This window comes from Schistosoma mansoni, chromosome 1 (assembly GCF_000237925.1).
Source record: "Schistosoma mansoni strain Puerto Rico chromosome 1, complete genome".
In the NCBI taxonomy this organism is placed as follows: Eukaryota; Metazoa; Platyhelminthes; class Trematoda; order Strigeidida; family Schistosomatidae; genus Schistosoma; species Schistosoma mansoni.
The window spans coordinates 3,777,398-3,792,215 of NC_031495.1; the positions used below are offsets into that span (position 1 = coordinate 3,777,398).

The window sequence follows — 14,818 nt, forward strand, 5'->3', positions numbered from 1 at the left end:
TTACCGCTGAAGCTGAGTTTGAATTAAAATGAGTAAGCCTATAATCTATCTTTGCATTTATGCAATGATATTTCTACTCCCTGATAACAAAACAGACACGAAAATTCCTCTCTTCTAAGAATACAATTTAGTTGTTTGTTTACTAGTATGAATCCTAAGAACTATCAAGTCACCAATGTGACTAATTGGGGTACTGTAGTGTAGTTCAATTATTGATTATTTGCAATATGACAACCTTCCCTTTCATTTGAACCAAAAAAGATAGCTCATTATGGAAAGTAAAAATCGATGACACCTAAAATCAATTTGATCAAACTATCAAAGATATGCCGAAAATCATTAAATCCATAACGATATTTATATGAAAAAAATACTTACTTGCAGAAATGTTTATCTACTGTTGATCGATACGTCCCTTTGGTCAAGACAAAAACTTCAGCAATTTGTACAACTGAATATAAGAAAGATATTCATTTAGAAAAGGAATAAGCTAAGCGGTTATGATTCCTCACATAACTACCGTTTAACAGAACAATGAAGTAATCCTTAGAAAGTATTGACAGTTAATGCATAGAAACTCACTAGGATAAAGTTCATTACAGCATCGCTTTAGCCAAGATATTTAATGATAGTCAAATTGATTTCATTTTCTTAGCTTATACAATGGATTTACCCTAACTAGACAACTATTCAATTAAAACATGGAACAGTGAACAGCTGTTTTGTCCATTTATGGTATTTGTTGAGAATTATGTACCTATAATCTAACAGCAAATCTTAGCTAGAATGGTTAAGCTTGTTGTCAAGCTCTTAACCTTCAAATCTGTCATTCGCTATGCATTGGTTCACATCTTCAAATTCAGTCAGTTCATGAAACTGATTAACTAACATCCACTGATGGTAATATCTATTTGGTGTCAGATACGTTTAAACTTAAATAATCATAGTCTCTCAGTCACTAGTAAGTGTTCGAATAACGCTAATGATACAAGTAATTTATGTGAATTGTTCAGTTTACAATTGACATCATTGACTAACTTCAACCTGATGATTGTTGAAAACTAGAAAACATTGGGTATGTTTTCGCCCTAATATTGTCTTTTTATACCATGTATATCTACTAGAAGTTCCACACGAAGACTGAACGGCTCCTCAATGTTCCCGCCAATAGTGCCCATAACTTATAATCACGAATATGTGTAAATCATATTCATTTCACCAACTAACTAATCAAAAGTATGTCAAACTTTCACTCTCAACTAATCAATATTATGGGACTCCTCAGCAGTTCGCATCCACGATCTCACCTCGCGGGCGAGATTTGAACCGAGGACCTACCAGTCTCGCGCCAGATCACTTGACCGATAGACCACTAAGCCGGCATTCAACGGTGTTAATGTCCAACTTCAACCAATCCACGAAGTTTGAGCAACCGTTCACCAATTGTCTTCAGTGAGTTCCTATCTCACAACAGACCTGTTTTGAACTCCACTGGTCACTGCTTCTCACTAGAACTCCTGGATGTACTTCTCGAAGTCAGTCACTAGTGAGCATATGATTATATTAATTATCAGAAGGGGTTTTGTGGAGATTTAGTACTTTTCATAGTTTTCATATTTTTCGAATCTCGCGAGTGCGTGTTCGTGGATGCGCACTTCTGAGAAGTCCCATAATAGGACGAAACGGCCATCCAGTGTTTCCAGGTTTTCCATGGTGGTCCAGCTTCAATTGACTCACGCTTTCAACTATGAAAAATACTCAATCTCCACAAAAACCCCTTCTGATAATCAATATTAACCTATCATTATCAAAATTAATCCATATATATCTTTACTTAAATGAACCATACTGACTTGAGGTTAAACTGTCAATTATGAATTGATATTAACAGCTAGATTCATTTGTTATTTGTTCTTTCCTCCAATTTAATTGGTCATCATGTTAAGAAAAAAAGTTTCCATGTCAACTTTTAAGGTCAGAAAAAACAGCTTATAATCCGTGTTACTTCCAACCAACATTGAAATCAGATAAAATGATTCTACAATGTATTTCAACTCAAAAAACACCAATTTCACGAGATTCATTTAATAGATAGGTTACAACTAAACAGTTGAAGAATAGATTTATTCACTGATTGACACCTTGTATTTAAGGATGTATTTTGTTTTAAAATAAATGAGCATTTAAAGGAATTTATTTAAAAGTGGAACAGGATTTTGTTTTAATACAATCCAATATGATCTAATAGTTAAATCTTATGGTTTTCTGATTGGCAGTTTAAAGTTATTTTAGTCACTACATCCATATGGTGATATAGTGATGAAATCATAGAATTCAGTGGAGATTGAAAACATTTCCGTTGATAATTATGGTAAATTTTTTATATATAGTTAAAATCATGAGTCACTTAGAAGCTAGACCACCAAGGAAAACCTCAAAGCACCTGACGACCAACCTGTCCTATTGTGGGACTCCTCAGAAGTGCGCATCCACGATCCCGCACTCAGGAGGTACGAACCCAGGACCTATCAGTCTCGCGCCAGAGCACTTAATCGACAGACCACTGAGCCAGCATCCAACGGTGTTAATGTCTAACTTCAACTAGTGACTGACTTCAAGAGATATTTCTTTGAGTTCTAGTGGAAAGCAGTGACTAGTGGAGTTCAACCAAGTCTGTCGTAGAGATATCAACTCACTGAAGACAATTGGTGAACAGTTGCTCAAAATCTTGGATTGGTTGAAGGTAGACATAAACACCATTGAATGACGGCTCATTGGTCTATCGGTTAAGTGCTCGCACGCGAGACTGGTAGGTCCTGGGTTGGAATCTCGCGAGTGCGGGATTGTGGATGCGCACTGCCGAGGGGTCCTATGATAGGACGAAACGGCCGTCCAGTGCTTCCAGGTTTTCGATGGTGGTCTAGCTTCAACTGACTCATGATTTCAACTACGAAAATTATAATAATCCTCAAATAAACTGAAAGTCGGATTTCAATCAATGAATGAAGCTGTTAATCTAATCAACATGTAAATGATAGGACTGTAGTGAAGGAAGATTTGGGTACGGTAAACCAATGTATCATTTCCATAACTTCCATTAGTTGTCCCTTACATACTCCATGATTCTTCCTATCTTTTTGTCACTCTGATTGCTTTTCGTTTTCTTCCTCTTCTCTTTATATCAGTCTTCTGATAATCATCCTACTCTCAATTCCTGCTACATACTACTTATATCTGTCCGCATAAGTAGTACATACCATAGTAGGACTGCAAAAGTTATTTGCAAATTTTTTTTCTGATCGTATGAATAAAAAACTTGACGACATACACAAAATAAAACGAATCAGCATGTACTACATAACCTTTTGCTTTTAAATGTAATTCATCAAAAACAATTAACCGTTTAGCAATAAATTATGAAATTACTTGCTACTTGTAGTTTCCTAACAGGTAATTGACATAAATTATCCAATACTATTGATACACATACAGATTCATCATGATAATATAACTGGAAAAAAAAGATAATAGAACAAAAGTAAATTTGGAAGTTATGGAGTGAGGAATGGTATTGGTTAGTGTGAATGGAAGATACATGTTTCTATGCGTGTATATAACATTAGACTCTTTTTTAAAAATTAAATATGTAATCTCTGTAAATCAGTGGATCAATTGAGCATCAGTTTTAAACATTTCTAACCACAACTTTAATAAATATAGCAGCTGGATACTTTTCGTTTTCTTCCTAAATGAATGAATTTTTAGCTTTAAAAAGCAGTGGACTGAATTGTTGATCAGAAGGGATTTTGTGGAGATTTAGTAATTTCGTAGATTCGTTGTGGATTGGTTGGAGTTAGACATAAACACCATTGGATGCCGGCTTAGTGATCTATCGGTTGAGTGCTCTGGCGCGAGACTGGTAGATCCTGGGTTCGAATCTCACGAGGCGAGGTCGTGGATGAGCACTACTGAAGAGTCTCACAATAGGGCGAAACGGCCGTCCAGTGCTTCAAGGTTTTCCCTGGTGGTCTAGCTTCAATTGACTCACGCTTTCAACTTTGAATTGTTCATTTCAAATTATACTAACATCTATTGAATAATTAGTTACAAAAACTGGGATGGACAGTGATTGCGATGATTCATCTTCTTTATTGTTTGTTTGAATTTTCCCATTGATATTTAGGACTGATAATGAACAGTCTGTTATTGGCATATATGCATCTAGTGCGGATTGCTCGATATTGCCTTACGTCACGAACATTATGAGCAAAGATAGATGGTGGCTAGTACAAGCTAGTGGCTATTTGGACTCAGTAGATTAGTAGATAACGTGATGGCATTTGAAGCGAATTGTATTGGGTTCGAGTCGTGGAATGAACATCAGCTCTGAGATGAAGGGACGTCCAACTGACAATTCCCAAATAGCACTAAACAAGCGTCATGGATTTCGCTGCAAGCTACAATCCATCTTTAAACATAATGATGTTGTTTCACTAAATTTACTATTGGACATACCTTACATTTAATACTATTTAAATAAATAAATAATTGTAACATTTCATGCTTATTATACAGTTGATGACGTATTTAGATAATTATGTTTCGTGGATCAGTTGAAGTTAGACATTAACACTGTTGGATGCCGGCTTAGTGGTCTATCGGTTAAGAGCTCTGGCGCGAAGCTGGTAGGTCCTGGGTTCGAATCTCGCGAGTGCGGAATTGTGGGTGTGCACTTCTGAGGAGTCCCATAACGGGACGAAACGGCCGTCCAGTGCTTCCAGGTTTTCCTTGATGGTCTAGCTTCAATTGACTCATGATTTCAACTGTGAAAATATTGGAATATCCACAAAAACCCCTTCTAAATTATGTTTCTACCATAAAAACTTTGGAACCTCTTTATTATAGAATTAATTTATGAATGAATGATTTAGAAGAGGTTTTAGTTGCTTTTACACAATCGGTTAGTTATAAACTGCATTGACACAAAGTAAATAAATATATTTGCATCGGTCTAAGTTACTGTACTACATCAGAATAGTCTGACAAAATTATTATCAGACATAGAGAATCTGATTGTAGAAAAGTAAAGAAATTGGCCGAAATAGAGGTATCACTGAATTTCGAGACACAGACGTAGACTTAGAAAACACAGTATCAATCTAATTTGAAACTGAGAAGTAGTTCGCTACAATGAATTTAGCAAACGAATATGATTCGTCGCAACTTGAGTAGAAATCTATTGATCAGTATTTACAATTTTAGTTAGTTTGGATGTTACGTAATTCCCCTTTAATATGATAAGTGAGTTCTTGTCCTGATCCAGATAAGAGTTATTCCTCCAATCATGAATTTGATTTGAATGTTTGGAAATCCATTATCAGACTTGTGACTAATGAGTACAAAGTTATGATTTGATTATATGGTTTTTTGTATTATTCTGCATAGTTTCAGAGTTTTTTCACAACAAAATAACATCAAAATGGATATCTGACTACTTTGTAGGTGAATGGAAGCTGAAAAAAAATAAGTATTAGGTACTAATTGGTGAAAATTTAATAATTTGGTACCTAAACTACTTCTATGTCTGATTCACGAACCATTCCATGAATGCAACATCTAGATATATCGTCCCTACATTAAAGCTTATCGTAAAAGTTGACTATTTCAATTAAGGTTACTATTATCAAACTAAGAATATCGTGAGTAGACACTTTAGAATGTTGTAGATAATGGCAATTTATTATGTTATAGTGCTATATCTTGCTACGTAATCATTAGTGCAAACAGACAAGTGTGTATGAGTGATTTATTTATTTATCTATTTAAACACATATATATTGGTACAAAGGGACACCAGACATATATGCGCCACATAAAACAGTGAGAATGGGAAGAGAAAGGGATAAGATGCGTATATATAAAAGAATAAAAAATATAATGGAAAAAAAAGAGAAGAGTAATGATGGGGGAACTGGAATGTACAACCAGAAGACTCTTTATGAAGAAAGTAAAAGAAGTTTACAGCAGGCTCGAAACTGGCTTCTATTCTGAGCCATATCTAATAACATCTCTAGCCACTGTGTTGCACCATCTCTCGGACCCCAGCCAGGGAGTCGTGAAGGACTAACACAAGCTAGCCCTTTGCAGCTTTCTCTCAAACCACGACACCATGTCATACACTGACCACCTCTCTGCTTTTTCCAACCAGTCCCAGAGTCGGCAAATATTGCACGATGTGGAAGTCTCTGGGACGACATTCGTAGAACATGTCCAAGCTACCGAAGTCGGTGTTTCAAGATGGTGACACCAATTGAATTATCGTCTCTGCGCCCGAACACACGATGCCGAACCTCTGCATTACTAACATGGTGTTGCCACTGAATGTCAGCAATCCTTCGGTGACAACGATGATCGAACACAGAGAGTCGTCTAACATCGTCAACTCGGAGAGGCCAGGTTTCACAAGTATAGAGCAAAACTGTTCCTACCGAGTCGGTGAGAGTAGTATGAGTGATAGTGTATAAGCGTTCCTTTTAAGTGGAAAATAGGTAATCATTAAGAATTCATTCAAAAATCACTAATACATAGACTTTTAATATATCAAATGTTCATTCAGGATAATATACAAGACCATGTTGAGTAATCAGTTTCACAGTATGTAGTTATATATTTTTCTCATGGTGTACTCTATTGAATGTTCCTTAATTCGAAACTCAGTGACCATCAGTCAACTATTTCTTAAAGATGATTACATATTTAAAATATGTGGTAGTTATGCTTAAAATGAGTGTATCTCATTTGAAGCGAAAGGTACTGGGTTCGAGTCCCAGAGTAAACATCAACTCTGAGATGCAGGTACATCCAGCTGACGAGCCCCAAATAGAACGAAACACGCGTTCTGGATTCCACTGTTAGCCACTATCCATCTTTGCTTATCTCATTTACATTTTAATAAAAATGTGGAAATTCGTAAATACTAACATGTAGTTATACGCACAAAATCCGTGTTGAATAGAAAAACTACAGTTTACTATCCTAGTAAAGCTCTGTGAAAACTAGCAAATGTTCTAATAAACCAGTTGTTATATTATTAGAGATGGAAGAAAGTTAAAAACGATCAACTAATGAGAAATTCATGACGAAGAACTCTTATTGCCACCCAGTGAAATTAACTGAATATAACGACTGTCTACATAATCTCGTTAATCATTCCTTAGGCTACAAAAAATTTGACAGTATATCTTGTAAAAAAAAACAAACTTTTCGTATTATCAAACCTGACATACACAATTTGAAATGGAAAATATTTCGCCCTTATAACAAGCAGAATAGACTCAGTTTACTAAATTCGTTACTTGGCATTTTAAGATTCGGTCAGTTTGTGATATTACCCCCCCCCCAAGATTAAGTGATTTTATCCAATAACATACTGAAGTACAATCCAATTGGTTGATACCATAGATTAAACTACAATACAAGCGACGACTTAAAAACTAGAATTCTTCGCAGCACTAGAGTCATCACTCAGAACTTCTGGAATAAGTGGGGAAACGCAACAAGAAATAAGACAATCTATAGTACCACTAACTTAAAGGATGAAGGGCAACAACTAACTGACTTCACAAGAACAAACAACTATTTAAGAGACTCAGAACTACAAAAGATATTGTCATCGTTCCAGCGGACAAAGGACGCACTACAGTGATTATGGACAAAGAAGAATGCATCAAGAAAGTCGAGGAACTACTCGAGGACAAAAGCACATACAAACCGATAGACATAAATCCAGACAAAAAAAACTAGACAATCGTATTTCAAAAACGTTAAACAAGCTCGTCAGAGCAGGAGAAATAACAAAGCAAGATCAATGGAGAATGAAATCCAATGGACCAGTACTCTATCGACTCTACGACAGACCGAAGATACAAAAACCAAACATCCCACTAAGTCCCATTGTAGCACTACCAAGAACACCAACGTACAATTTGTCAAGAGAAATCTCATGAATACTGAAACATTTAGTGGATTCGTCAAACCATTCCATCAAATCCGCCACATAATTTTTTGATCAGATTAACAACATTCAAATCAACAGCGACGAGCTAATAATGTCCTTCGACGTAATAGCTCTATTCACTTCAAATGAACCAAGCCTAGAACTCCGAGAGGGATTAAACTACACTATAGATCAAAGTTTTACAATAGAATCGAAGAAGATTTAAGTGATTTTGAGTAGTTTCATTTCTATATTTTTTTAAAGTCAATTTAGACAGCAGCCAACTGATTATACCTAGAAAAATTGTTTGATTTTATGAAATTTATTGTTTTTAATTATTTACTTTAGTAATAAAAATTTCATCTGACTTTCACTAGTAAAAGCTTACATATATGTGACTACATTATCAACTACTGAATAGAGGTAATCATGTGTAAATCATGGATTAATTATATTAAGCAGAGATGATAGTGGCTAGCAGTGGAATCTAGGATGCGCATTTCATCTAACTTGGGAATCGTCAACTGGATGCACCTGCATGTACCTCTAGACCTAAACAGCAATGGGAAGATTTAAATAACGAATACAAAAATGAATTAAATTATATTAAGGTCTCAAACCAGTTACCGTTGGGAGGAATGAAAATTATATAATTAAAGTATAATTATCAGTATGGGGTTGTTGAAATTGTTAAGTTGTTGATTGAGATCATAAATTGATTGATTGGAGCTAATCCGTGTCAGGTAGAGACAAGAATATACCTCAGACAATGGACGATAGTCGTACAATTTCGTGGATTAGACATTAACATCGTTGGGTGCCGGCTCATTGGTGAAGAGGTTAAGTGTTCGCGCGCGAGACTGAAGGTTCTGTGTTTTAATCCTGGATGCATACTGCTAAGGAGTCCCATACTAAGACGAAAAAGCTGTCCAGTGCTTCTAGGTTTTCAATGGTGGTCTGAAATCAATCAATTCATGATCTCAATCATAAAACATAACAACCGGTTGTATTCTAACATAAAAATACAATTGCTAGTCGAATTATATGACAGTTTCAAGCATTTTTCAGAGTACATTAGTAGTAAGGCATTGATTATTAGTTTATACACTTAAAACCAAAGGAGCTATTTGTCTGATTTTTTTTCTGAATGAATAAACAACAATCAGTGGTAGGAAATATATTATGATTGAAAATGATGATAAACTGTCTGAAAGTAATTATCTTTACAAGATCGAATCAATTACCATGGTTACTATGCGACTAAATAAATATGAATAAGTTGGCATAGTAATGTTAATCAAAGTTTAAAAAATGATGTACAGAAGATCTAGATCACAAAATGAAAGCATAAAACTGATGAATAGTAAAGCAAACGAATTTATTGCCGAAACCAAGGTTTATACATCAATTGAAAATGTACATGAAGAGTAGTTAACGATGTCATGAATCCATAACGAATCCTAACGTTTACATTAATCTAACTTTACTGAAAGATATTTGCCTAAACACTTTGTAAATAAATCAAAATCTATACACACCTAGCAAGAAGTATATTAGGCGACACTATAATTTATGGACGACCTTTGAACGAATCTTAAGTGACCAATCAGGAAACAGTTAGTATGGAGTAAAAATATAGTATACAACACCAGTGAATTAAGATGGATACGCTTCTTTTACATGGTCGAAAAACTTATCAAGGTTAGAAAGAGGTTCAAACGTTCTAAAATCGTAATACATAAGGTAGAGGAACTCATCCATATAGCTCTCTAATAATCGGTCTCTGGAGCCATGATAAGGTAGCAAAAACTTTCTCCGCCTCAATCACATTGCTTCAATATTGCTTGTATGTACTCCAGTTGTGTAAGTTTGTTATTTTTATTACGAATATATCCCTGCAATACGCATACCACTGAACACCCCAAGCTTCAGTAACATCTGCGAATATTGCAGCCAATGTTAATGGTGCTTTTATTATACAGTTCGCAGCAATTATTATAATTTGCCTTAGTCTCAATCTGGATCGACAGAAAAAAGTTCCTATTCTAGCAGACTTCTTCCACTAACATAATGTTACATCGAAAGATAACATTATCATGGTAGTCTGCACAAGGTCTACAAGTCATTTGATTATCGCAATTACAAATAAAAGAACTTCTTAGTAGTTCCATTTATTGTAGCCGCTTAATTGTCACGTTTTCTCTAAAATTCTCTGTGAATCGATTGTACATGAGCATCAGGTACTGAAATTGGCTCTGTGACCTTGAAATCCCTCGGACGCTTCTGATTGGCTCGTTCGTAAATTGTAGTCTCGTCAATGTAAAAATACAAAAATATTACCTAGTTTTCAGAATTTTTTTTCCAGCCGAAGTTAACTTGAAATCATAAATGCTTTCAAAATATTCCAAGTTGATAATAAAACTATGTTAGTTTTGTAATGAGGTATCCAATATTTAGTAACCCGATTTAACAAGAACTTCTCATCTTGTAGATTCAAATAAGTATCAATTAATTTTGTTGTTTGTAGTTATTATTGAATAAAGATTAGTCTAATTAACTGAGATTGAATTAACAGATTATAACTAGATAGTTTGATAGTATTACAGGTGTCATGAGTCTCTGACAACTTTGAATTCCAAGCTGTATGTAGTATACTATTAGTGAAAATAGAATTCAACCGTTGAGCATTTATAGCGTGTCAATATAAATGATTAAAATGACTATCTTTGTGAAGCCTTTAGTATGTATTATTTATACACCCGATTACTTCATTACTTATAAATAATAAATAAACATTCATCTACGCAATAGTAAGCACAGTCAGTTTATTCAATTCAAAAATATTAATATTTTATCAGTTGAATTAGCGAGTCAATCTAAGCTAGACTACTTCGGAAAACCTTGAAACGTTGAATGTCTGTTTCATCCTAGTGTCGGGCGCCTAAGCTGTGCACATCCATGATTCTGAAAGTGGAACATAAACGAAAGGCCTTCGGTCTCCCGGACCAATACCTAACCTTTAGACCACCGAGTTGGAGTCCAGCTTTCAGGATTCTGAATGTGTACTGCTGGGGAATCCCATAATAGGACGAAAAGGCCATCCAGCGCTTCAAAGTTTTCAATGGTAGTCTAGCTTAGATTGTCTCGGGAAAAATTAATTTCTAAATTGATATTCTGTTGTTTTTTTTTAAATAAAAGAAATATTGTTAATTAAATTTACCGGTTTTTCAATAGATGCTTTAATAAATAATTCACCATAATAACATGGTAAATTGATAGTTTTTTTAATGGATTCAACAATAGGTTGTAAAGGTCGTTGGGTTATTTTTGGTCCAGCAGTTAATTTTCTTAAAACAATTGTTACTGTTGAACTAAGAAAAAGGAGAAAATAAAATAAAAATGACGATTTATTTAACAACGTAGATTCTTTCTAAATATCATTAATTAATCATAGAAGTCACATGGTATTGTTTGGTTGAATCTTCTAATTGACGTTCAGGACTGCAATTGATCAGCCTCTTGTTGGCCATATATGCGTACCGTGCGTATTGCGTCAATATAGCCTTAATTTAATTGCAGTCCTAAACGTCAATGGGAAGATTCAAACAAACAATATTAAGTGAGTTCAAACTTCACCCCCATTGCACAAGCAAGTGGCTATCAAAGCTCAGTGGCTAAGTGGATGACGCGATGGCGTTTGAAGCGAAAAGTACTGGGTTCGAGTCCCAGAGTGAACATGAACTCTGAGATGCAGATCCATCCAGCTGACGAGTCCCAAATAGAACGAAATGCGTGTCGTGGATTCCACTGTTAGCCATTATCCATCTTTGCTTATAGTATCTGTAGTCTTGTTTTGACATATACTGACTTAAATTTCGTACAAAACTTTAAACTAATTATATAATACTGTGGTGCTGTAAAGCAGTTCAAGGGGAATTTTCAATGGAACATTCTATTAACATAATATTAATTGTGTCATAAAATGACTAATAAAGAATCTAAAACATATTACCATATTACAGTTATTTGACTTAACACAATTATGCATCGATTTTTAGTTAAAAAAAGAGCTTGGAAAATAACATCAGCTTGTTACTTACCTCCAATCTTAACAGTCAATAAAACTGAATCTATTAATACATACATTGTATGTTGACAAATTTCATCGAACTGACAAACAGTATTATAAGAGAAGTGACTTATTTCTGATAAGTTAAATAGTTGATGTCAGTATTTACAATTGAGTGATTACTGGGTGGTGATCAATGTGATGTGTGTAAGGCCGTTATTAGTGCAAATCGAATCCTATCGATCAAGTAGCAATGTGGCCACCAGTTTAGGTGATTCGACAATGCGTGCGCTATGTTGAGATAAGATGGTGGTTGGAGGTAGTCAACAGGAAACTATGGACCTAGGTTTCGTGCTACTTGACACTCACCAGCAAGATGTATCTATAGTGTTGAGGGAACCGATGCTTCCTGACGGATTCGATCCCATGTCACCCAGCATCACGGTCAGAGACGTTACCACTGAGCTATCCGGACTATTTAATTATTAAGTCACTCGTTTTCAGATTGTTATAATTGCTAGAATGATTCATGTTTTCAAGATGACTAGATTTAAATAATCAAACTTACTTCAAAATAAACAATATCACATGAAGAAAATTATAGCATTGTTTTTCTATGACCTAAGCTTGAATTCATGCTTGACTGACTTCATTTGTAAAGTTATGAATATTTCACGGAATATATATGTTACAATTACTGATCAATATTTTACCAAGTTCACGGTATGTTTCAGATAGCTTTAAACAAAATTATAGTTTCATTATTATTAGGCAGGTAAATATAATCCGTTTCTAAAAATCAGAATAAGCTGCTTTGTGAAGCTCTTCAGATTTGTTTTATTACAAAAGGATACTGCATACATAGGCGGTGAACGGATTACCTGGATGGCGGTTTTTTAAGGTCATTTACGAAACAAATCGTTACCTCATAGTGTTTGTGTTGTGGAAGAAAGAAAAGATTACATATACAAGTCATTCATAAGATTTCGAAAATATTTTAAAGAAGGCAATGATTTGTCTGCGAATAAAGATCGATTTACTGGTTAATAATATCTAACAGTAAAACTCTCAATTTCATATGTGTCTAACATTCCAAATTTGCAGACGGTCATAGAAGTATATTAGTGGGAAGAATACAGATTCAAAATATTTTAAAAACAAAATATGGTATTCAGAAGGGATTTTGTGGAGATTCCAGTATTTTCATAGTTGAAAGCATGAGTCAATTGAAGCTGTTGTAAGATAGGAACTCATTGAAGACAATTAATGAACGGTTGCTTAACTTCGTGGATTGATTGAAGTTAGACATTAACACCATCGGATGCCGGCCAGCTCAGTGGTCTAACAGTTAAGTGCTCTGGCGCGAGACTCGTAGGTCCTGGGTTCAAATCTCGTGAGGCGAGGTCGTGGATGCACACTGCTGAATAGTCCCACGATAGGACGAGTTGGTTTTCCTTGGTGGTCTAGCTTCGATTGACTCATGCTTTCAATTATGATAATATGGTAAATTTTCAACAATAGATCATTTCGAGAAGAACCGTAATAATTACTGTTGAGATTAGTTGTAATAGATATTTAGTGATGAACAAAAATTTAAAAAAATCAAATGTATATTACTGTATAATTGAGTATGGGCATCCAAGCATTTTACTTCAACAATGACAAGTACATTTGACTGAATACGTCGATGGCTTACTGTACTATTTTTCTTCGGTATTCATTTATCTGGTGACAAAGTCATCTTATATTATTTCATTCAAAATGATTTAAGCATTGAAAACGATTGAGTTACTGCAAGTCACTCAATAAAATGCTGCGTTACAGTGTAAACCGGTCCATACTATTAAAGAAGAACATTTTTGTAAAATCTCAACAAATGAATTTAAAATAAATTCAACATTTTGCCTGATAATTTAATCAAGCATAATTTTGACGCTTGATTAAATTTCCTTGAAAAAGCTTGGACCAGATTGTCAGGCGAAACGTTGGATTTACTTCAAATTCATTCGCTGATAATTTACAAATACACTCTACCTCTTTAATATTTCACGTCGATTCGGCGCTCAAATACTGTGAAACTATTCAACCAAATTTAGACAAAAGTTCTTATGTACGGTTCATACCACTTCTCAATGAATTATTTGTAGCAAAATTAAGTAGAAATCAATAAAAAGAACTGAAATAGACTAGACCGACACTAAATTTACGAATAACCCACCTGAAAAATGTTAATTATAATTTAGGCTGGCAGTTATATATTCAATCATCGTTTCATCAAAGATTCTACGTAACTACATATTCTAACAGTAGTATTATTCATTAAGCATTGTATTTAGTGTAATCGTATGAATTAAGAGGTATATAATAAACAGAAATGAAAATAACCACTTTCAATAATAAAAGATATACTTGTTCATTTAGTCAATTCTCCTTGTATAATGAGATGATATCATCTGAATATATAATTTTATGAGGAGCTAAACAATATTTTTATATGGATAGTGGCTAGCAGTGGAATCCAGGAAGCATGTTTCTTCCTATTTGGGACTCGTCAGCTGGATGTACCTGCATTTCAGAGTTGATGTTCACTCTTGAACTCGAACGCAGTACCTTTCACTTTAAACGCCATCGCGTTATCTACTCGGCCACTGAGTCCTGATGGCCATTTGGTTGTGCAATAGGGTGAAGTTTAAATTCACTAAGTATTGTTTGTTTGAATCTTCCCCATTGATGTTTAGGACTGCAACTGTCAC

General features: G+C 34.7%; 1 protein-coding gene and 1 non-coding gene across 2 annotated transcripts in view; one reads left to right on the forward strand and one right to left on the reverse strand.

The window, feature by feature from the left end:
- Positions 1 to 14,818, reverse strand: part of Smp_152290 (putative beta-arrestin 1) — a gene marked incomplete at both ends in the record, with an annotated part of 50,163 nt that overhangs the window by 18,399 nt on the left and 16,946 nt on the right. Inside the window, 3 exons of the mRNA XM_018793021.1 lie at positions 379 to 451; positions 3,427 to 3,511; positions 11,217 to 11,367. Coding sequence (XP_018647575.1) covers positions 379 to 451; positions 3,427 to 3,511; positions 11,217 to 11,367 — 309 coding nt within the window. The remainder of the gene's footprint in view (positions 1 to 378; positions 452 to 3,426; positions 3,512 to 11,216; positions 11,368 to 14,818) is intronic.
- Smp_tRNA_01374_Pseudo_TTG.1.1 lies at positions 11,663 to 11,733 on the forward strand. The gene has a single exon. It is a non-coding gene (tRNA).